The 22,229-nt window shown below is 41.6% G+C and overlaps 1 protein-coding gene across 1 annotated transcript in view; it reads left to right on the forward strand.

Annotated features, from left to right (window-relative positions):
- Nucleotides 1–14,803: 14,803 nt before the first annotated feature.
- Nucleotides 14,804–22,229, forward strand: part of OXCT1 (3-oxoacid CoA-transferase 1) — a 132,618-nt gene continuing 125,192 nt past the window's right edge. The window contains exon 1 of the mRNA XM_046000874.1: nucleotides 14,804–14,982. Coding sequence (XP_045856830.1) covers nucleotides 14,905–14,982 — 78 coding nt within the window. The 5' untranslated portion in view covers nucleotides 14,804–14,904. The remainder of the gene's footprint in view (nucleotides 14,983–22,229) is intronic.

Raw genomic sequence — 22,229 nt, forward strand, 5'->3', positions numbered from 1 at the left:
GCTCAAGGCAGCTGTAGTCTGTAGGGCAGACGGGAAGCTCTGGAAGTTGGGTTGTCCTCGTTTGGCCTTGTAATGAGGGCGTTGCCTAAAATAAAATGATTATAACCTCCTGGTCAGAAATGGAAAGCCTGACAGCCCCCTTGAGGCACATAAAAGTCTTCAAGGACTTATTGTGTGTCTGGGTGGGGAGCTCCAAACACTGGTGGGCGTTCCTAGTCTGCTTGTTGAGTGTCGCTTTTCCAAATCTTAATTATAGCACCTGGGTTTGTTTTATTTCTGAACTGCATTGCCTGGCTCGTATTAATGTACTTTAACCGTCTCGCGTCCAGTAGTACCAAAATTTTGCATTTACAAAAAGTTTCATTGCCACACATCTCAACCCTCAATGCGCTCATGTGTGAAGTTCATCCTCAAGAATGAGTTTTAAAGCACTTAGTCTACGAGTCTAATTTCTACTTTTCATCCTCTATATTCTCGCCTCTTGCCAAACAAATCTTAACGCGTGTTTTGTTTTTCATTTGGACAAAGTACATCTTGAAATATCTCTATTCCATCTTACTTTTAATGAAAGATAGTTTTTCTTTACTAGGCAATACTAAAAATAGGGAATGTGATAGTGTTGTGATTTATAAGTGATTAATCACAATGGCTTCTTAGCTGATCCTTATAAGTTTCTTTCTCCTTCAGTTCACCCTAAACATAGGGGATGAACAGAAATCATAAGAATTCAGATGTGTATTAATTTAAAATTCTATGTTATCTTGTCAGTATATTACTCTCTTGTCATGAATGTAAAGGCCAGGAAGGTTGCATTTTATGATCAGTGTGGCTAAAGAATCAAAACTCTAATAAGCATTTGGCACCTTGGTGTTTATTTTACATAAATTTACAATTCCAGTAATTCATTCAACAACCATGGACTTTTAATAGAAAGCATACTTGACACTGGGAATTATTGCTCAACCGATAACTCAAGTGTGTGCATGTTTTCAGAGAGTTGAAAGGGATGTGAGAGTATATAGTACAGCCCTTCATCTCCAGATGAAGAAATTGGACAGAATTTGACTGTGAACTGCTCCAAACCCCACAGTACACAATTTTGTGATTTGTGCAAGATCATACCAAAGTATGTATCTGAAGAAGAGTGTCTCACCATAGATATAAACAAGTAACAGCCAGCCCCTCACCATAGATATAAACAAGTAACAGCCAGCCCCACCATGAAAGGCTCTGAAGAAAATACTTGAAGCCAAAGAAACCCTGTCCTAAAAAAGAAAATGAGTAATTTTCTCCAACTTTATTAGTTATTTTTACTTTAAAAAAAACCTGTAAACGGCTCTCTGCTCAGCAGGGAGCCTGCTTCCCCCTGTCTCTCTGCCTGCCTCTGCCTACTTGAGATCTATCGTTCTCTGTCAAATAAATAAATAAAATCTTTAAAAAAAAAAAACCTGTAAAAATATAATGCTAGATTTAAAAAACTTCTCAAAGACATTAATAACTCATTATGAATCTACCAAGTTATCTTCTAAAATAAATGATTGATCTATTTGTACCATTATCCTCATCACTAATATGTAATTGAATAAAATCCAATTAGCTAAGAGGAAATTAAGTTTAATCAAATTTTGGACCAGGAAGACTTTTTGTCTCTTGCAGTGTCTCTCTAGTTCCCTCTACTGACAATGTTTAACATCGTATCAGCTTACCAAAAAATATTTAAAGGGCCTATTCATGCATTCATTTTTCTCATAGAAGAGGCAAAAAAGGATAGATTTAGAGCTCATAGTCAATAAATCTATAACCAGATCAGTAACAGCATATGCAATGACTCTAAGTTTGGAAATTGCTTGGCACTTTGGAGGAATGGAAGGAAGCCAGAAGTTCCTAGTGTGAGGGGGAAAGTGGAACAAGGTGAGGCTTTAAAGGCTATCTCTTAAGGTGGATGCCCCACTCATAACCATGGAAATAAACTTCAAACCCTGCGCTTCTGTTGACCATTTCTATATTAATTGACCCCATCTTCTGGCCATGGCCAATTCATTTATTCAATTAGTTACTCATTAATTCAATATTTAATGAGCAACTACTGGATACCAGGCATAGGTGTATGATAATAAACAAGACAGAGTGGCCTTTGTGGAGATAGATCGAATGGTACATAATAGATAGATCCAGAGGTAAAAACTGGACAGAATCCAAGCCAATCAGATTCTTTCTCCAGGTAATTTGAAACACTGAAGAGAGAAGCACAGAGAGAGGACTAATCATACTAATGTCAGTGCTCCAGGGAGAAACCCATCTGCTCCTACAGAGGTTCCTAAGAGAGGACTTGGGTTTCTTTGGCTCCCTAAATCTTGGTTACTCAACTTTTTCTTGATCATTTCCCATATCTTTACCTTGAAACTAGAGTCAGTTTCTGTTGCCCACAATAAAAAAAAAAAAAAAATTACAGAATGGGTATATGTTAGTAGGGGCATATGAGGCAAGGCTTCTGATGTCATGTTAAAGATTGGGGGCTTCATCTTTTTTTCGGGGCGGGAGGAGAGGGACACTGTAGAGGGGGAAGGGCAGAGGGGGAGGGCTCCACACTCACCACAGAGCCAGATGTGGGGGTCATTCTCACAACCATGAGGTCATGACCTGAGCCGGAATCACAAATGGAATGCTTAACCCACTAAGCCACCTAGGCGCTATTAGGTAGAATAATTTTGACTGCAGTTCTCAGAAAAATCAACTACAACCTAAACAATGAGGAAATAAATGATTTGGAAAATGAATCCCAAAGGTAGGACAGGCTTCAGTGCTGACTTAAATCAGCAGCCCTAGCTCCATTTTTCTGCAAGTCTTTTGGCTCTGCGTTTTTTGTATGTTGGCTTTACCCTCAGCCTGATTGTGAAAAGGCTGCAGCCATTACAGGCCTCATATCTAAGAAAACAACCATTAGAGGAAGAGAATGGCAGTACGTAATTTTGTGATTTGTGACTGAAAGCTCACAGAAGAAGAGGAAGAAACAGACTCACTGTTCATGGAGAGCCCACTGTAGGGCTTGATCCCAGGAACGTGAGATGATGACCCGAGCGGAAGGCAGACGCTTAACTGACTGAGGCACCCAGGCGCACCAGAAAGGGCTTTTTTCAATTAGACATTCTATCAGTGAATTAGAACTAATTGTGAGTTATAGACAAAACCACAGAGGCTTAAGATAGATGCTCATTGCTCTCTCAGATTCCGGAAATCTTTAAGTTTTCAGTCCAGAGTTGTATAAGCACTCCATGGTGTCAGGGGGCCCGATTTCTTCCATCTTGTTGTTCTGCCACAAGTGTTTCTTTCCTAAGGAAGGAAATCAGCTCTTGATCTAAGGTGGGTTGTGGAAGTCTAGCCAGTATCTTCATATTCCAGCCAGTAGAAAGGAAGAAAGGCAGATCATGTTCCCTCCTTTTAAGGGCATTTCCTGGAAACTGCATTGACCATTTCCACTTATATCCAACTAGCTAGAACTTAATCATATGGCCGTACCAGGGTATAAGAAGTTAGAAAAATGTAGGTTTTATTCCCAGCAACCCATGAGCCTTCTAGTGTGACCAATGATCCTAGTTTGTCTGGAATTTAGGGCTTCCGTGAGACACAGGATTTTCAATGTTAAACAGTTGGTCACCATAGTTCCATTACTCTGGAAAGAGAGGAGAATGGATATTTTCCAACACAACCACAATCAGTTGAGAGATTTTTTGTTGTAAATGATAAGAAATTAGACATAAAATGGCACAAGCTAAAAACAAAGGAAAAAAAAACAATTTGTTGAATGATATAACTGAAAAACAGAGGCCCAAATAAAGGCATTAGAACCAGGTCTCTCTCAAACTGCCTATTGCCTTTGGTTCTCTGTTGGCGCCATTTTTTTAAAAAAAGATTTTATTTATTTATTTGACGGAGAGAGAGATCACAAGTAGGCAGAGAGGCAGGCGGGGGGGGGCAGGCTCCCCACTGAGCAGGGAGCCCGATGTGGGGCTCGATCCAAGAACCCTGAAATCATGACCATAGCTGAAGGCAGAGGCTTAATCCACAGAGCCACCCAGGTGCCCTATTAGCGCCATTTTCAAACAGGTGGTATGAATGGTGGCAAAAGGCTGCCAGCAGCATTGGGCTCCCATTCTTTAAATTAGAAGCCAGTCAAAAAGAAGAGCCTTAATCTCCTAACAACCAGAACAAAATCTAAGAGCCTGGTCTTCACGCACCTGAATTTGATCAGCTGCTCATCCCTGATCCCATTACTGTCCCCAGGGGATCACTGTCCCTTGGAGCAGGTGGGTTCATCCCTCCCTGCCAAATTATTAGACCTGAAAGCAAAGAAAGAAGTTTTATTTTAAAAACTGTCAGTACAGAGAAAAGGGTGGTCAGAGGCTACTGAGCAGCAAAATCACAATGTTCACTATTGTATGGTCCCCGATCCCTTTGCCATGCCTATGATATCTGAAAAGCAGAGAGACTGAGACCACTGCCAGAAAGAAAGTCTTGCTTTCTCATAACGACAGATACACAGGAGGTCTAGGTGATGCTATAACATGTTTTTTTTTTTAATATTTTATTTATTTGACAGAGAGAAATCACAACTAGGCAGAGAGGCAGGCACACAGAGAGGTGGAAGCAGGCTCCCCGCAGAGCAGAGAGCCCCATGCGGGGCTCGATCCCAGGACCCCGGGATCATGACCTGAGGCTTATAGCCCACTGAGCCATCCAGGCACCCCTATAACATGGTTTTAAACAGCCTCTTCTGTCTGGCTTTTCCTTCCTCATTCCTGTCCCACCTGATCCTCATGGTCTTAATCAATCCTTTATTCCTATTCCCAGTGAGCTATAACCAGTTTTCCTAAGTGGATACAGAAGATTAAAAACTTCAGATTCTGGGGCGCCTGGGTGGCTCAGTGGGTTAAGCCGCTGCCTTCGGCTCAGGTCATGATCTCAGGGTCCTGGGATCGAGTCCCGCATCGGGCTCTCTGCTCAGCAGGGAGCCTGCTTCTCTCTCTGCCTGCCTCTCTGTCTACTTGTGATCTCTCTCTGTCAAATAAATAAATAAATAAAAATCTAAAAAAAAAAATTAAAAAAAAAAAACCTTCAGATTCTTCAAGTCCCTAACAGAAAATTATCCAAAAGGCCAATACACCCTTGCTCAGTTAATCTGAGCACATTTTATGGTTTAACACCCGTGGTATTATGCAGACAGTCTTCTATTGTTTTTTTCAGTCTTACCAAACCCCCTCCACCATACCAGTACCATATATCCTGCATAATATATCTTATGTGTGTATATGATGTTAATATAACATATGTAATTTTTTTCTAATTCAGATTCTGAGGCAAAAACACATTTGGCCCATACGGCATGACTTCAGAGTGGTAGTGGTATCAGAAAAGAATTTCTTGGGGTGCCTGGGTGGCTCAGTTAAGTGTCTGCTTATGGCTCAGGTCATGATCTCACGGTCCTTGGATAAAGCCCCACATCAGGCTCCCTGCCCCGAGAAGGCCTCCTTCTCTCTCCACCTCTGCCCCCCTCCCAGTTTGTCCTTTCTCTCTCTTGCTCTCAAAAGAATAAAAATCTTAAAAAAAAAAAGAACAAAAGGAATTACTTTACTCTTCAAATAATTTATATTTGTATAGCACTTTTAACTTCCCAGAAAATTCTTGCACCTTATCTCTAAGTCTCAACAACTCAGTGAAGCAGGTAGGTATATTTTTCATACTTCATAGGTAAAAACCTGAAGCTCAGAAAAAGTTACATGACTTGCTTAATTTCCCACAAGTAGCGAGTGGCAGAGTACATTGGAACCTCCTCTCTCTTGGTTCCTCGATCTCTGATCATTCCACACGTGTGCCACCACTCTCACCTTCTTCCCCATCTCTCCACTTTCCAGAACCTCAGCTGATTTACCACTGGCCCTTTGGGGATGCTTTATATCACAGCAGTTACCAACTGTGCCCTCAGACTATGAGAGACCTGGGTTCGAACACCATCTCCCCTTCTTACTTCTCACATCCTTTCTGCTCTGTTTAACATTTCTCACTCTCATGATTTGGCTATCATGTATACAATGTATATATACAATGACACCCAAATCTATCCTATCTCCAACCTAAACCTCTTCATTGAGCGTCATACTTCCATATACTGTTATATGAAATCACTTACTGGGCATGTCAGCTGTAAATGCCATAGGTATTTCAAATTTAAAATGTCCAATCCTGGGATTAACCTTTTCCTACCCCATCTGTGATACCCCAGCTCCTATCTTGGAATCATTCTTTTTTTTTTAAGATTTTTTATTTATTTATTTGACAGAGAGAGAGAGAGATCACAAGTAGGCAGAGAGGCAGGAGGAAGCAGGCTCCCTGCGGAGCAGAGAGCCCGATGCGGGGCTCCATCCCAGGACCCTGAGATCATGACCTGAGCCAAAGGCAGTGGCTTAATCCACTGAGCCACCCAGGCGCCCCTCTTGGAATCATTCTTGAATCCTATTCACTCAGCCCCATTCCAGTTCCACCCAAATAGACACAAAGTTCTGAATATTTTACCTCCTTTCCTTTCCAAGGAGAGGTGAGCAACTATCCAACCAAAGTCTTGATTAATATATTCGGATTTAATTTTATTTATTTTTTAAAAGACTTTATTTATTTATTTGACAAAGAGAGAGATCACAAGCAGGCAGAGAGGCAGGCAGAGAGGGAGGCAGGCAGAGAGAGAGGAGGAAGCAGGCTCCCCGCCGAGCGGAGAGCCCGATGTGGGGCTCGATCCCAGGACCCTGAGATCATGACCCGAGCCGAAGGCAGAGGCTTTAACCCACTGTGCCACCCAGGCGCCCCTATTTTATTTTTTTTTAATATTTTATTTATCTCTCTGGCAGAGAGAGAGATAACATGTAGGCAGAGAAGCAGGCAGAGAGGAGGGCGGGGGAAGAAGGCTCCCCGCTGAGCAGAGAGCCCGATGTGGGGCTTGATCCCAGGACCCTGGGATCAAGAGCTGAGCAGAAAGGCAGAGGCTTTAACCCATTGAGCCATCCAGGCGCCCCCAATATATTCGATTTTATTAAGAGGATAATTGACCCATTGTGGTAGATACAGCAATAGTCCCACAAACACATCCACATCCTAATTTCTAGAACCTGTTAATGTTACCTTACATGGCAAAGGAAAAGTAAGGTTGCAGATGGAATTGAGACTGCTAATCAGCTGAACTTAAAATAGGAATGTTACCCTGGATTATCTGGGTGAACCCACTATAATCACAAGGGTGAAAAGTGGAAGAGGGAGGCAGATGTTAGAGTGATGCCAGAGGAGAACTGGACTCACCTTTGCCAACTTTGGAGATGGAGAAAGGGGGTGATGAACCAAGGAATGTGAGTACCCTAGAAAAAATCCAGAACCTTGAAAAGGCAAAGAAACTTGGCTAAGGCCTCCATTATGAATAATGAATAAACAAATATGACTATATTTGTTTGTCACAGATTGCCACAAAATCAGTGGCTTAAAACAACACACATTTATTTCCTTATGGCTCTGGAGGTCAGAATTCCAAAATCGGTTTCAACAGGTGTCAAAAGGGCACACTGCCTCTCACAGTTCTAGCAAAGAATCCGTTTCCTGTTTTTCTCCAGCTCCTAGAGCTGCATTTTTTACATTCCCTCATAGCCCTTTCATCTGTCTTCAGAGCTAGCCATGTGGCAGATTCAAATCTTTTTGTGCTTTTATCATATCACCTTCTCCTTTCTGATGTCAAATCTGCTTACATTCCAGATTCTTCTAAGAATCCAACATCTAATTGTTTGCTCCCCACTCTTAAAAGATTTGTTAGAAATTATTCATGTCTAAAGGACAGCCAGCTCTTTTATTACTATTGGACAGAACTTTCTGTGATAATGGATATGACCTATACTTGTGTTGTATTTCATAAAAATTGAATCACATATGGTCTTTTGTGACTAGCTGCTTTTGCTTACACAACGTCTTCAAGGTTCTTCCATTTTTGTAGCATGCATTAGTACTTCATTCTTTTTTCTTACCAAATAAGATTCTACTGTTTGGATTTACCACATTTTGTTTATCTATTCATCAGTTGATGGGACCTTGGGTTGTTTCACCTCTGGCAATTAATATTGCTATAAACATTTCTGTACAAGTTTTGTGTGGCCCTATGTTTTCACTTTTTTAGGGTAAGAAATGAACTGCTGTGTCATATGGCAACTCTATGTTTGTTTGACAAACTGCCAGACTGTTTTCCATTTTACTTTCCCACCACTATGTTAGGGTTCTATTTTCCTAACATTCTCACCAACATTTCTTATTACTTCACTTCTTGATTCTAGCCATCCTACTGGGTGTAAGTGGTGTCGTGTTTTTGATGTGGATTTCCCTAAGGAATAATTATGTTGAGTATCTTTTCATGTGCTTATTGGCCATTTGTGTATCTTTGTAGAAATGTCTATCCAGATCCTTTGTACATTTTTTAATGGGCCATTAAAATTTTTATTATTGACTTGTAAGAGCTCTTTATATATTCCAAATAGAAATCGTTTATGAGATGTATGATTTTCTATTTTTTCCTATTCCATAGGTCATTTTTCACTTTCTTAATGGTGTCCTTTTTCTTTTGCTGCTCATGTTTTGTTTGTTTGTTTGTTTGTTTTTCTTCCTTTTCTAAGAACCCATCACCAAATCTGAGGTCATGAAATTCATCTGTGTCTTCTGAGGAGTTTATAGTTTAGCTCATTTTACATTTAGGTCTTTGATCCATTTTGCATTAATTTTTGCTTCTGGTGTGAAGAAAGGGTCCAACTTAATTCTGCATGTGGATATCCAGTTCTTGGAAAGACTATTTCTTGCCCATTGACTAGTCCTTGCACCTTTGTTGAAAATCAGTTGATAAGTCTATTGATATTTTTACCTAGTTATACTATCCATTATTTAAAGTTTAGTATTGGAGTCTCTATTACTATTGAATGGTCTATTCTTTGTTTCTGTGTTTTTACTCCATTTATTTGGCACTCTGATGCTAGTGACATATATACTTATAATTTTAATATTTTCCTTTTATCATGATTTGATGGGTACCCTTACAAAAAATCTGGCTATGGGGAATACTTGTGTTTCTCTTCCTGCCCCACCCTTCAACTAAAAAGATGTAAAAATAAGCCTTCTCTTACATGCAGAGAGTCTAGTTTTATTATTACTAGGATTGACTTTCAATAGACAATTCAATTATTATTGCACACCTATCCAATTATTGTCAGAAAAGAGGGCCACAGATTATTCTAAAACACAAGACATTGTTTTTTAATTTATTCATTTCATTACGACAAGAACATGACTCTCTTGTTTCCAAATCATTAGATTCTAGCTCTTTTCTAAGCAATGCCAAAGAAATATTTCTTAGAAAAACTAGACGTCTATGGGTTCCTGGGCAGCTCAGTCAGTTAAGTGTCTGCCTTTGGCTCTGGTCATGATCCTGGGGTCCTGGGATAGAGCCTCAAGTCAGGCTCCCTGCTCAGCGGGGGGTCTGCTTCTCCTTCTCCCTCTACCCTTACCCCTGCTCCTTCTCTCTCTTTCTCGCTCACTCTATAAAATAAATAAATAAAACAAAACAAAACTAGACTTCTTGTCCCATGAAAGAAGGGAATATATCTCATTCCTTCTTATACTGCTGCTGTATAGAAGAGAACCTGCTCTAGAACAAATGTCTGATGACATAAAATTTTGAAATTGTTTTTATCAACTCTTCAGGAACAGATATTTATAGATATTTCAAAAAGAAGGTGGAGGTTATGTAACTTTTTATCCACAATGAATTAAGAGTATTAATTATAACAGCATAAGTAATAAAGTCAAATCACCTGAAATAAAAATAACTCCTATTGAAATTTCTATAAATATTCTCCTGGGCATTCATGAATAAACAAAGGCAATTTTTTTTTTTGTAGTTTCATACTGTCATAGGGCTTTAATCTGATTTTTTTTTAAGATTTTATTTATTCATTTGACAGAGAAAGACACAGTGATAGAGGGAACACAAGCAGGGGGAGTGGGAGAGGGAGAAGCAGGTTCCCCACCAAGCAGGGAGCCCCATGTGGGGCTCGATCCCAGGACCCTGAGACCATGACTTGAGCCGAAGGCAGAGGCTTACCCCACTGAGCCACCGAGGTGCCCCTAACCTGATTTTTTGACTTTTCGATGTCTTGGAGATATTGAAATGTGTCATTCTTTTTAATATTTCAAGGTCTGCATAATTAAGAAATTTCATTGGATAATGATTAATTTAAAAAAATACACAAATAGTATACAATCACCTACAGTAAAAATTAAAACAAGGCAATGCATATAGATGGAAAATTATAAATGTCTTCACTTTGGATTCCTACTCTCTCTAACCTTCTAGAATAACCACTGTTAGTTTTTTTCATATATCTTTCTATGAATTTCCATATGAATACCACAAATATATAATTTTGGTTTATTCCTCTTTACATAAATGAAATCACATAATACACATTATTCTGCAACTTGATTTCTTCAAAATATATCCTGGTGAAGTTTTCCTGTAAGTACATGTAGATCTCTCTTATTCTTTATGACTGCTGTGTAGTATCTCTAGGTAAAGATATCTGTGAATTCCTCCCAGTACTTTCCTAACTGCATTCTAGTAAAATAGCACTTTAACACTTTTAGACTGGTTATGCTCTAGGACTCATCAGTAATATTTGTCCATTCTGTCCTTTTAGCAGAAGTGTTTTGTTAGACATCAATAAATGAGACAGGCTACTCTGAGATAGGCAGAAAACCCAGTGTAGATATGCCTGGAGGGTAGCCATGTTTCAAGTCACAGCTCAAGACTACAGGAAACTGGCTAGTGTCCATTAATAATTTTTAAGTGGGGAGATGTTGATCGTGTTGATTTATTTTCCAACTTAATAGCTTTTTATCACTGAAGTACATGTAGATTCTTTTCATTGAAGGCTGCCACTCCCATTCATCTATAGGGAAATACATGTTGGAAGATTATCACTGCCATTCCATTTTGGGTCACCATAGAAACAACTAGTATGTGATGTGAAACACAACAGTCTCCTGAAATGCTCCTCTGGATTCCCGAGTTAGGACTGGAGAAGGCAAAGTTAGTAACCAAATTGGAAATACATATTTGTATGTATATACATACATACATATGAAATACATATAAATATTATCCACAGGGAGTATATAAACATGTATATTTTGTAAGAACACTTCACACGCGATAGACCCTCTTAACACATTTTTGACTGCACAATACAGTATTATTAACTACACGCACAGTGTTGCACAGCAGATTTCTAGAACTTACTCATTGTGTAATGTGAAACTCTATACCTGTTGGATAGCAACTCACTGCCTCCCTGAGTCCCTGGCAACCATCATTCTACCCTCTGCTTTTATGAATTTGACTCTTTTTAAACATTTTATTTATTTCACAGAGAGAGAGAGAGAGAGAGAGAGCGAGCGCGTGCGCGCACAAGCAGAAGGAACGGGAGGGAGGGAGAGAGAAAGAGAGAGAGAAGTGGTCTCCCTGCTGAGCAGAGAGTCCAATCCAGGGAGGCAGAGGCTTAACCAACTGAGCCACCTAGATGCCCCTGAACTTTGGATCTTAAAGGCAGTGGGGAAAACCACTGAGGGGTTTTAAGCAGAAGTAACAGATTTGAATGTGTACAAAATGGCTCCGGTGTGTTTTGCTCCTGTAAGTTTCTTTAGCCTTAACGTAAGTTTCATTTTCATTCTTGGAGCTGAACCCTCTCCAAACATCTCATGTACTTATTTTACTTTTTCTCCCCCTACATTGTAAGTAAAATTTAACTTACTTTTATCCACTGACTATTAAATGTATATTAGTTAATACAAGGCACTGCTTCAAAGAATCTATGAAAACACATAAAAGAAGTAAATTAGGAGATGACGATTTGCATTATAAAACAATACATTTACAGATTTATGTAAAATTTCAAACTTATGTCTTTCATATCTACTAGAGGAAAATTACTTCTCTGAAGGGATTTGTTTTTATGTTAACAAGCCATTGTATAAAATGAAGCACACATTCTTTTTTTAATTGACTCAAAGGTTTTAGTAAAAATTCCTATAACTAGTTAAACCAGTCAAACAACCCTTGAAAAACAAGTCTTCAAACGCCCCTGTTTATCAGTGTGGAGGAGTAAATACTCCATCAAATGTGAGGGCAGGATGTCTTATCTTTCCGAAATGAGAGATGATGCTAATAAATAGCATCTTAGGATAATTTAAACAAAAATCTCTCAAGCAGAGAATGACAATTTACAATCTAACTTTGACAAATTGTCTATATTTATTCAACAGAGAGGGAATATATATATATATATACACACACACATATACACATATATATACATACATATATAAATGTGTATATGTATATAAAAAACAACATATAGTAAACATATATACCTACACATATATAAAATGACATCATACAAAATAAACTTTCCTTATCGCGTATCTGGAATCAGGCCTTTAGTTTAAAAGCTTTGAATTCAATTCAATTCTTCCAATTTTTGAGAATGTGTAAATTAAGCTGTGCAAGATTACACAAAGAAAAGTTTCCAGAATATATTTGCCACAAGCTGTCCTTCAAAGCAAGGGGGAACTATTCTTATTAATTCAGAAAAATTCAGATATTCAAGAAAATAGGTTTTTACACAGACGAAAATTGAAATGGCTTTGTGGAACCAGGAGGGAAATGTGCACAGAAGAACTCTTCTGTAATTTGTTCAAGTTACTCCTATTTTAGATAAAAAGTATAAAACACAGCCATTGAGCCATTAAAAAATAGTACAGTGTCTTGACCATAGAGTAGTGAGGGTGATTTTTTTTCCCCCACAAGAATTAGAGTCACACAGAGTACAAGACTGGAAATGTGTGTCTTTAATTTAGCCAGAAGCAACAGAGATCAGCCAAGAAGAGTGAGTCATATGACCACAGTTAGACGAAGTTGCCAAAGTTGTTTTCCATTTCATATGCCCTCTGGAAGGGCGAAAGTGGAAAAGTAGACCCAACTGCGAATGTCAGCTTTTTCACATTCTGTAAGCTACAGTACAATAGCTGCTATATGCTGTATTAGGACTAGTAATGGGACTTAAGTTCTAATACCTGAGTTTCACCTCTATCCAACTGCTTAAGATGTGCTGAAAATAGAGAACATTACTAAGTTAATTTCTCCTAATGTAATTGGATAGTCTAACTTGGTATCTTATTCCCTCATTGATGTTGATTAAAATGATAATATCCATGAAGAAAAAAGAGCTAAAAGAATACAATAAAAGGGCAAATGCTTTTATGGACAGACTTGAAACTGGACCATGATTTTTCATTGCATTAGGTGTACTTGCTGAGGAAGCTAAGGTTTCATTTAATTTCCTTGTGTGCTTTGCTTTGTTTCAAAACTAACACCCATATTCCCAGGACTTGGTCAGCACTTAATAAAATAAAGCCTTTACTGAGTTTCCCCTTGGTCCTTCTAATCTGCTAAGTGCAGAGGATACTTCTGAAGAAATCAGATTTCGCTCATGTCCTTAAGGGGTTGTTCAAAAGATAAGGCTTTGAGAGCATATATTTGCCATACCAATTCAGGACTGCAACTTGAATAATGCCTAACATTTACTGAGTGTTTATAACAGAGCCAGAAGCTTCCCATGAACTATCTCATGTAAATCTTAGATAGTCCTGAGATTTAAAATTTTCAGAGGAGGAGGCGCCTGGGTGGCTCAGTCCTTAAGTGTCTTCCTAGCTTGGGTCAAGATCCTGGGACCTTCAGATGGAGTCCCACATCAGGCTACCTGCTCAGCGGCAAGCCTGCTTCTCCTTTTCCCACACCCCCTACTGTGTTCGCTCTCTTGCTGTGTGTGTGTATCTCTCTCAAATAAATTAAAAAAAATTTTTTTTAAATAAAATAAGATTTTCAGATAAGGACACTGAAACTTAGGAAAGTTATTGTAACTTGCCCAGGGACAGTCAAAGGGGTGTACACACCTGCATGTTTATTTACAGCTGCTGCGTAATCTCTGGAGGTTTTGGGACTCAGGTGCCAGAAAAATCCTGAAAAATACAGACTTGGAGGATGGGGAAGAAGGGAAAGAAGGAAGAGACGGTCCCAGAAGCCCAGCCCTAACCTAGTCTCTCTTGTCCAGGTACAGTGTTGCCCGGGCCTCCCTGGCCACACCTAATGACAGATGGCTTGTGGCAGGTTCTAAAGGCAAACTTAATGTTACACAAGCCAGGGCCAAGTGTGGGGGGAGGGGACTGAGAAATGGAAGAAATGGGAACGCTGCTCGGATGGGTAAGGAAGTAGGGGGCCTCCAGGGGGTATCCCCTTTGCAGCCCACACAGGTGCCAGGCACTGTCTCGGAAAAGCAAAAGACTCCGAGACAGACCCTGCGGCGCCCGAATGCTAGGCCAACCCTTACCGCCGACCTTGGGGAAGGCAAGCCCCCGCAGCCCCTCAAAGCTAACGGACTGAGGAGGGGTTGCAGCAGCAAGTGCGTGCGGACGCAGCTGCCTGGAGCGCGCGGGCAGCGGACACTGTCGCCGAAGGACTGCGGCGCTTCGCCCTCCAACCGCCCGGGCTGCACCCGGCTCACGCTCCCCGCCGGGCCCCTCCCAGCCCCGCGTCTCTCTAAACCTGCAGCCTCAGTGGGCGAGGGAGGGGAGGACGTCATCGACGCGCGGTCGAGCCTCCAGCCCGCCCCTCCAGCGTCTTCCCTTCCCTCCCTTCGCGTTGACGCGGCAGGGCTCGGCAGCGCTCCTACACCCTCACGCGCGCGCCCCAACCCGTCGCTTCCTCCACGCCCGGCCCGGAACATGGCGGCTCTCAAACTCCTCTCTGCTTGGTCCCCGCTCTGCGCCTCCGCCCGCCTCACCGGGGGCGTCTGGTCCAAGGTAAAGTGCCGATGAAGAAGGCCACGCGCCAGCAGGACGCAGACGAAACCCCGCGTGGTGCCCGCGTTCTCCCCCGTGACTACACCACCCGCTCCACCGCACCAGTTAGCATCCGTGGCGCCGTCGCCGGGGGCACCGAGACGCGCTACGCCTGCCTTGCCTCGCTGGCCCTTCGGGTGTCTGCCTTTGCGCCGTTCTGCAGCCGCGGTCCCTGGCCGGGCAAGACCGGGCGTAGGAGCACGCGGAGGGGCTGAAAGGGGCCGGAGGGCGTCTGACAGCGCCGCGGCGCCCTTTAGGGCTCGCCCGCGTCCTCTGGGTCATACGTCCTGGCGGCTAGCATCTCTGCATCGCGGGCAGCCTGCCGGGAGGGCGCGCCGGTCGAGGGACAGGCAAGGGTGACGGCAGCAGGGGCAGGTTTGCACCTCGCGTTGGGGATTTCGGAGCAGGTTAGCTACGGGTCCGCGCAGTTTCGCCGCGGAGGGGGCGGATGCTCGGCGTCGCCGGGGTGGATGCTCGGCGTCGCGGGGGTGGAATGCCGTGCCCTTCCTGGCTTCCCTTATTTGGCTGCGCTGCACGGTGCCGAGAAGGGGAACCCGCACTGGAGCGCTGGTCTGGGCATCTTCCCTGTCGCGCGCGCTCTTGTGGCGCAGGCATCCGGGTTGGAGGATTTACATTTTCAAACTCTTAGGAAACCTTGTGCCGCCCTTAGTGCCAACTCTCCACCAAGTGGTATCCTGAGACATTTTTCACCGCGATTGTTGGTTGATAAGCCCCCCTACTCCGCCCGCCACCCCGCTGGACTCTGTCCCTACCTGTATGCCCACGCCCAGGTGGGGTCGCTGTCCGGAGCCCTAAGAGGCCAGTACAGGCCGAGAGTGCTAGGTCCTGGAGGGTGGTTTACCTTAGTTATCAGCGTAACCGCGGGAGCCTCTTCCTTCCTAGGGAAAAACGAAAAGTGGCGTTTTAATTTAGTAGCGCATTAAATAGTTTCGAGCTTGAAAGCGTATCTTGCACGAGGTGCGTACTCACAGGGAACTGTCCCGCTCCAGTTGCTCTGTCTTTCCCGCATCCAGTCTCTGAGAACAGTGAATGCAGAGGGGCCACTAAACCCCTTAGGTAAATGCTATGGGATGGTTGAGAACTGGGACATTTTATTCATACATGGATTTTAAGAAGCATTTTGGTAATTGCTGATAGCTTTGGATATATAAAGCATTATTAAAAGGGCACTTGACTGACCTTCAGTCACACTGCTGCGGGTGCTGAAGCATGCGGACCAGGACACTGCCATACCCTTGGATCCAGCTCAAAAACATTCCCTCTTTTGGTGGTTACTTATTTACCTAAGTGTTATTTACTCACTTTCCTATGGCGTTAAATCACTTCAGAATTCCAGCAAAACTCTTAGGTGACAGAGTTACAAATTAGAGGTTTTCCGGTGCCTCACTGAAAGTTCCTATCAGGGTTCAAACTTTGCCCCTTTGAGGTTTGGTTATCATAGGCTCAATGCTTGCTTTCAGGTGTTTCATCGTGTTTGGCATTTGGTGCCCCTTACTGCTTATTTAGTCCTTAGATTTCATCGAACCTGCCTTATAAACTAGTGTGTGCTTGTTCAGCTTTTCAGATGTATCCATTGACTTTTTTTTATTCTTTTAAGCTTTTATTTATTGATTTGAGAGAGAGAGAGAAAGACAAAGCAAGCACAAGGAGGGGAAAGACAGAGGGAGAGGGACAAGCAGACTCCCCACTGAATGTGGAGCCCAACCCAGGGCTTGATCCTAGTTCCCTGAGATCATGACCTGAGAAGTCAGACATTTAACCAACTGAGCCACCCAGGTGCCCCTACATTGACTTTGTAACAAGATGAAAGTTTGTGGTTGTATGCCTCTGTCTCCATCCCGCTCAACATTATACACTATTAGGCATAGTATAGACACTCAATACATGTTTAATACATAGATGAAAGAATCTGGGTGGATAGAGGTAGTAACCTTGAGAACTTTTATGCTAAACATAACCAACAGCCAAAATGAGATGGGGTATGTGTGTGTGTTAGGCAAGTCTGTCAAGCTTTAATGAACCAGAATTACCTGGAGGTTTTAGCAAACCAGTTTCTGGGTCCACCTCTAGAGTTTCTGATTTCGTAGGTCCTGTGTGGGGTCCCACACTTTACATAAATGAGTTCCCAGATGATGTTAATGCGGTTAGTCTGAGAACTACATTTCAGAGTCATTGGCATGGACTTAGATTTGAATACACCATCCAAAGTTCTCTTTCTTCCTCCATTACTGATTCAGAAGGAGCATTTAATACTATTCTCTATTCACTTTGGAAAATCATTACTGGAAGAAGTTCCTAAAAATACCATTAACACTTACCTGCCTTTCTTCTTTGAACCTGTTTTTTCCCCAGATCTCTCACAATGGTACCCCAGATTCCATTCTCCCCTGGTACAACTTATCATCTATTCCACCTGGATAACACTTAGTCCTTCAAGCTCTTTCTGACCCAAAGTGAACCAGTCATAAAGTGATTGTTTCCCCCCTTGTTTTGTTCTGTTTTCATTATGGCCAATAGCACCGATATCTGTCCAGGGAAATCTTGGACCCCTTCTTTCCTCTCCTCTTCCCTCCACCTCCAGTGGATAACCGGTGTCATGTATTCATCTTTAACTGAAATTTCCCTGGGGATGTCCTTAGTACTCTTTCCCAGCAACTATCTGTTTCTTCCTTAGAGCTCCCCGATGAGATATTAACATTTCTATTTAAATTTTTGTTAATTATTTAATGACTATTACCCTTGCTAGTTTGCAACTTTCATCAGCGTGGGGACTATGCCTGAGTTGTTTTTTGTTTGTCTCAACTCTGTATTCCAGTATTTCGTATATTTTATACAAAATGAATATTTTTGAACAAATGGATCAGTGAATGAAAGAATGATTTCCTCTGCCTCTTCCTGTTTCAGGCTTTTGTATGAGTTTTGACATCTCTGTTTCAAAAGCTTTGGTGTCCCTTCCTCATTGAAGGAAGAAGTCAGATCTCCAGTGAGGTCCTTAAGGCCTTCTCCAGTCTTCCCAGCTTGATCTCCTTTCCAGCTTGATCTTCACAAGATCAAGGTCTCCATGGGACCTGATCCTGCATGTCCCTGGGCTTGGCTCCTCTCAGTACCTTTATTTATGCTTCTCCTCTTTCTGAGTTCCCCATCCTCATTAGTATTTTAACTCCAGGTAAACTCCTCGAGCTTTCTGATACCCTGGGAAGAATGCATCATGACTTTACCTTTGCTCCTTTCAAGTACTGGGCATCACTCTATTGTTAGAATAAAAAGAACATGTATGTTCCCTCAAAAACAGTATGCTACTACTTTAGAGAATTGGCCTAGAGTCAGTAACTCCCTATAGGGTTCTTGTGATTTATTTTTATTCATGTCCTAAGTGCGTAACCGGTAGTGTTTAGTGTAAGGTAAACATGCCACCTTTAACAAATACTGGTACTGTCAATTCACCCTTGACGTTGGTAAGTGTTACAACACATATTACTACCTCCACTTAGCACTGATGCCATATTCTCCTTGCCAAGCGCATGTATCCACCTGCATATTCTTGCCTTTACCTTCCAATAGGGTCCTCTTCATCTCTCTCCATATGGCTTCTCCCCACTTCCGTTCATCAAACTTAGGTACTGAAGTGGGCAGTATCAATCTTCCTGTGTCCTGATTTTTTTAACTGCAAGGTAACAAGGTAAATAACACCTGGGTGTACAGTTCCGTATCACTAACATAAGATTAATTTAAAAATAAAGCAGTATGCTGTATGGATTTCCCCTGAAAGACCTTCAGAATGAAGTATATATTTTCTTCAAGTTGTGGAGTATTGAATGACAAGAAAAAAAGAAACTCAGGCAAAAGAAAGAACGGTAGGAGTGGTTAGAAAAGAAGGAGATTTTGAATTGGGAAACCATGAGATAAAATTTAGGCTCAACAGAGCAATCAGTCCTCAAATTCTAAATGTAAGGATTTGAACTAGAGGACAAAGGGTAAAGATGGAGAGAATTTTAAAAGGAGAAATAGATTACATAGAAAAAAAAGACAATGTAAGAATTTTGATTATTTCTTATCCTACAGGACCTTGACTGTTCTTTTGCAGTATAGTCATTATTATTTTCCTCCCAATAGTAAAGCAGAAGCTAGGGGCGCCATAAATCAGAATTTTGCACAAGGTGGGAGAGTGAAAAAACACAATGAAACGTCACCCAAATGTAAAGGAAGACCTTGGTGAAAAAAATCATCCCCAGAATACATTAGATGCTGAAGCCGCATAATTCATTATTCTTCATTTTTTTTTTAGTGACCTCTGCCGACTTGAAGGCAATCTGTTTATTTATTGATGTAGTAGATGTTGCTTGAATCTTTTCACCTCACTGTTTGAGCATTTTAGAAAGTAAAGGTCAATTAAAGCAGTTTGGAGCCTCACTTTGAGTTCAGTTATTCATGAAAACAGGACACCAGCTCTGCTCGGTCTTAGGGGGTTTCAGCAATGCTACTCCTTAACTCCCAGAGGCTGGGAGAATGGGAGAGAACGTGGGCAGAGAGGAAACCTGTTCAGAAAACAAACCTAGAGACTTTCTCTGGGGTGCTGCCTCCAAGGCTCCAAGCCTTGAAGATCCACAGGAAACACTCTGGTGCAACTGGTTTCAGACATTCTCCTTCCTCTTTGCCTCACTACCTGTGTTTGTATGGCCAGATTGCCCAGTCCTTTCTCAATACTTAGAATGGCAAACTTGACTACAGACAAAATAAACATGTTAAAGTATCTTAAATTTTTCAAAACCCTCAGCAAGGATGGCATGGATTCATTTGCTATAGCATAGGTCATGTTAAAAACAAAAAAATTCTTAGTAGAATTAGTAATGCATGCTTGTGTATATAGGTAAGGTAGAGCGAGGCGGGGTGGAGGGGGTGGTTACATGTGAAAACTAAAGCCCAGTCAATGGCAAGTTAATTGTACTGCCCTGGTGGAGAATGGAGAGGGTTGCGTTGCTTAAAGGAAGCTAACAACCCGGGCAACTTCTGCACCGAGTGGTACGGTTCTGATACACCATTACTTAATCCTTACTGCATCCTTAAGAAACAACTGAAATCCTTTTGTAAACTAAAATTTTGCAATTTTCCCAGTTTCTTGCAAATTGTGGCTGAACCAGGATTTGAAATAAAGGTATTTTGACCCTGGGGGCGCCTGGGTGGCTCAGTGGATTAAGCCGCTGCCTTCGGCTCGGGTCATGATCTCAGGGTCCTGGGATCGAGCCCCGCATCGGGCTCTCTGCTCCGCAGGGAGCCTGCTTCCTCCTCTCTCTCTGCCTGCCTCTCTGCCTACTTGTGATCTCTCTCTCTGTCAAGTAAATAAATAAAATCTTAAAAAAAAAAAAAAAAAGGTATTTTGACCCTGAGATGACTGGAGTGTGGCCCATTATGTCACACTATTGATTTCTTAGCAAATAGTTATCAAATGTCAGTATAACAAATAGATAACAAAGGTCAACAAATATTAATTGAATGTGTGAAAAAAAAAAACCCACCAAAGTTGGGTGTAAATTCTTCATTATCTTGAGCCATTCTCACATTGCCTGCAAACACTTCACTTTTATTTCTTTTAACTCTTGATTATCTGGATAAATGTGAAACACTTGAGTCTTTTCTAAAATACTTCTGAAGTATTTTTTTTTAAAGATTTTGTTTATTTGAGACAGAGAGAGAGTGAGTCGGCGGAAGAGTAGAGGGAGAGGGACAAAGTAGAGCAAAGAGGGACTCTTTGCTGAGTGCAGAGCCAGACATGGGCCTGGATCTCAGAACCCTGAGATCATCACCTGACCTGAAACCAAGAGTCAGATGCTCAATCCACTGAGCCACCCAGGTGCCCCCTTCTGAGGTATTTTTTTTTAAGGTGTGGGGCAAGCGTTTCAATAATTTCTATTTGTAATGAGGACACTAATTATCAGCTGGAACAAAGGAACAGAATTCCTGACAAGTCTGTGCTTATATACTTTTGTTTCGCTTTGGGAATGTAAAAAGTATCCTGGATCTGTAGGAGAAATGAGTTTTCTCTTAACTTCCTCTCTGTAGGATTCCTGTTTCTCAGTTTACGATAAATAGTTCAGTGTGAGTTTAACCCCTGACTACTTAGGTGTAGAAGAGTTCTTTTATTTTCTTCCTCCTGCCGAGGCCCTGACTTTTCACCCCTTTTTATTTGGTAAGAGATACAGAATAGGATTTGTTTATTTATTGCATGTTTTTGCATCTTTGACTTTTTCCAATTTTATTGAGATACAATCGGCAAAACAATAGTGTGTCAGTTTAAGGTGTACAGGGCAATGACTTCTCCTTCACTCTTTAGAAAAGATGGCAGTAGGGACGCCTGGGTGGCTCAGTTGGTTAAGCAGCTGCCTTCGGCTCAGGTCATGATCCCAGTGTCCTGGGATCGAGTCCCACATCGGGCTCCTTGCTCGGCGGGGAGCCTGCTTCTCCCTCTGCCTCTGCCTGCCACTCTGTCTGCTTGAGCTCACTCTCGCTCCTCTCTCTCTCTGACAAATAAATAAAATCTTAAAAAAAAAAAAACTCTTAAAAAAAAAAAGAAAAGATGGCAGTAGAGCTCTTCATGAAAAAATAGGGCATTCATAAAGATTTGTTGTCTATAAATAATGAAATTGAAGTAGGATAAGATTGAGGGCTTTTAAAAATCATGGAGAGGAGCAGATTGTGGTAGAAGGATGCTATGATGAAGGCTAAAATCCGGGATCTGGTCTTGCTGTAACACAGTGTTGGATACATTTCGAGAACTTGCTTAGTTGCAGAAACTTGACCTGTGAAATGCATTGGTTCGATTAGAATATCTGTATCTTTCTTCTTCTGTTTTTGAGCAGATACCCTCGACTTTATTTTATGATTCATCTTTTGGCCTCTTTATTGAGGCTATTGAACTTTTAATTTCCAAGATTAAAAAATATATATATATTTGCATGTACACCTGTGTGTTTAAACAGAATCCAGTAAACCCTTGCTACTGACGGTAGGACAGAGAACTAAGCTCTCTGCAGCTCAAGCTCGTTCCTTGCTAGCTCTGCCGCCATGTATTTCCCACCAGCAAAGAGACAACTGGGAATAGACAACTCTCTTCACCAGACCTGAACCAGGGTTGAATTTAAAGGGACAAAAGTCATCTAGGTAACCTCTACTTTGGCAGATCTCATTTGACC

Source organism: Meles meles, chromosome 3 (genome assembly GCF_922984935.1).
Source record: "Meles meles chromosome 3, mMelMel3.1 paternal haplotype, whole genome shotgun sequence".
Taxonomy (NCBI): domain Eukaryota; kingdom Metazoa; phylum Chordata; class Mammalia; order Carnivora; family Mustelidae; genus Meles; species Meles meles.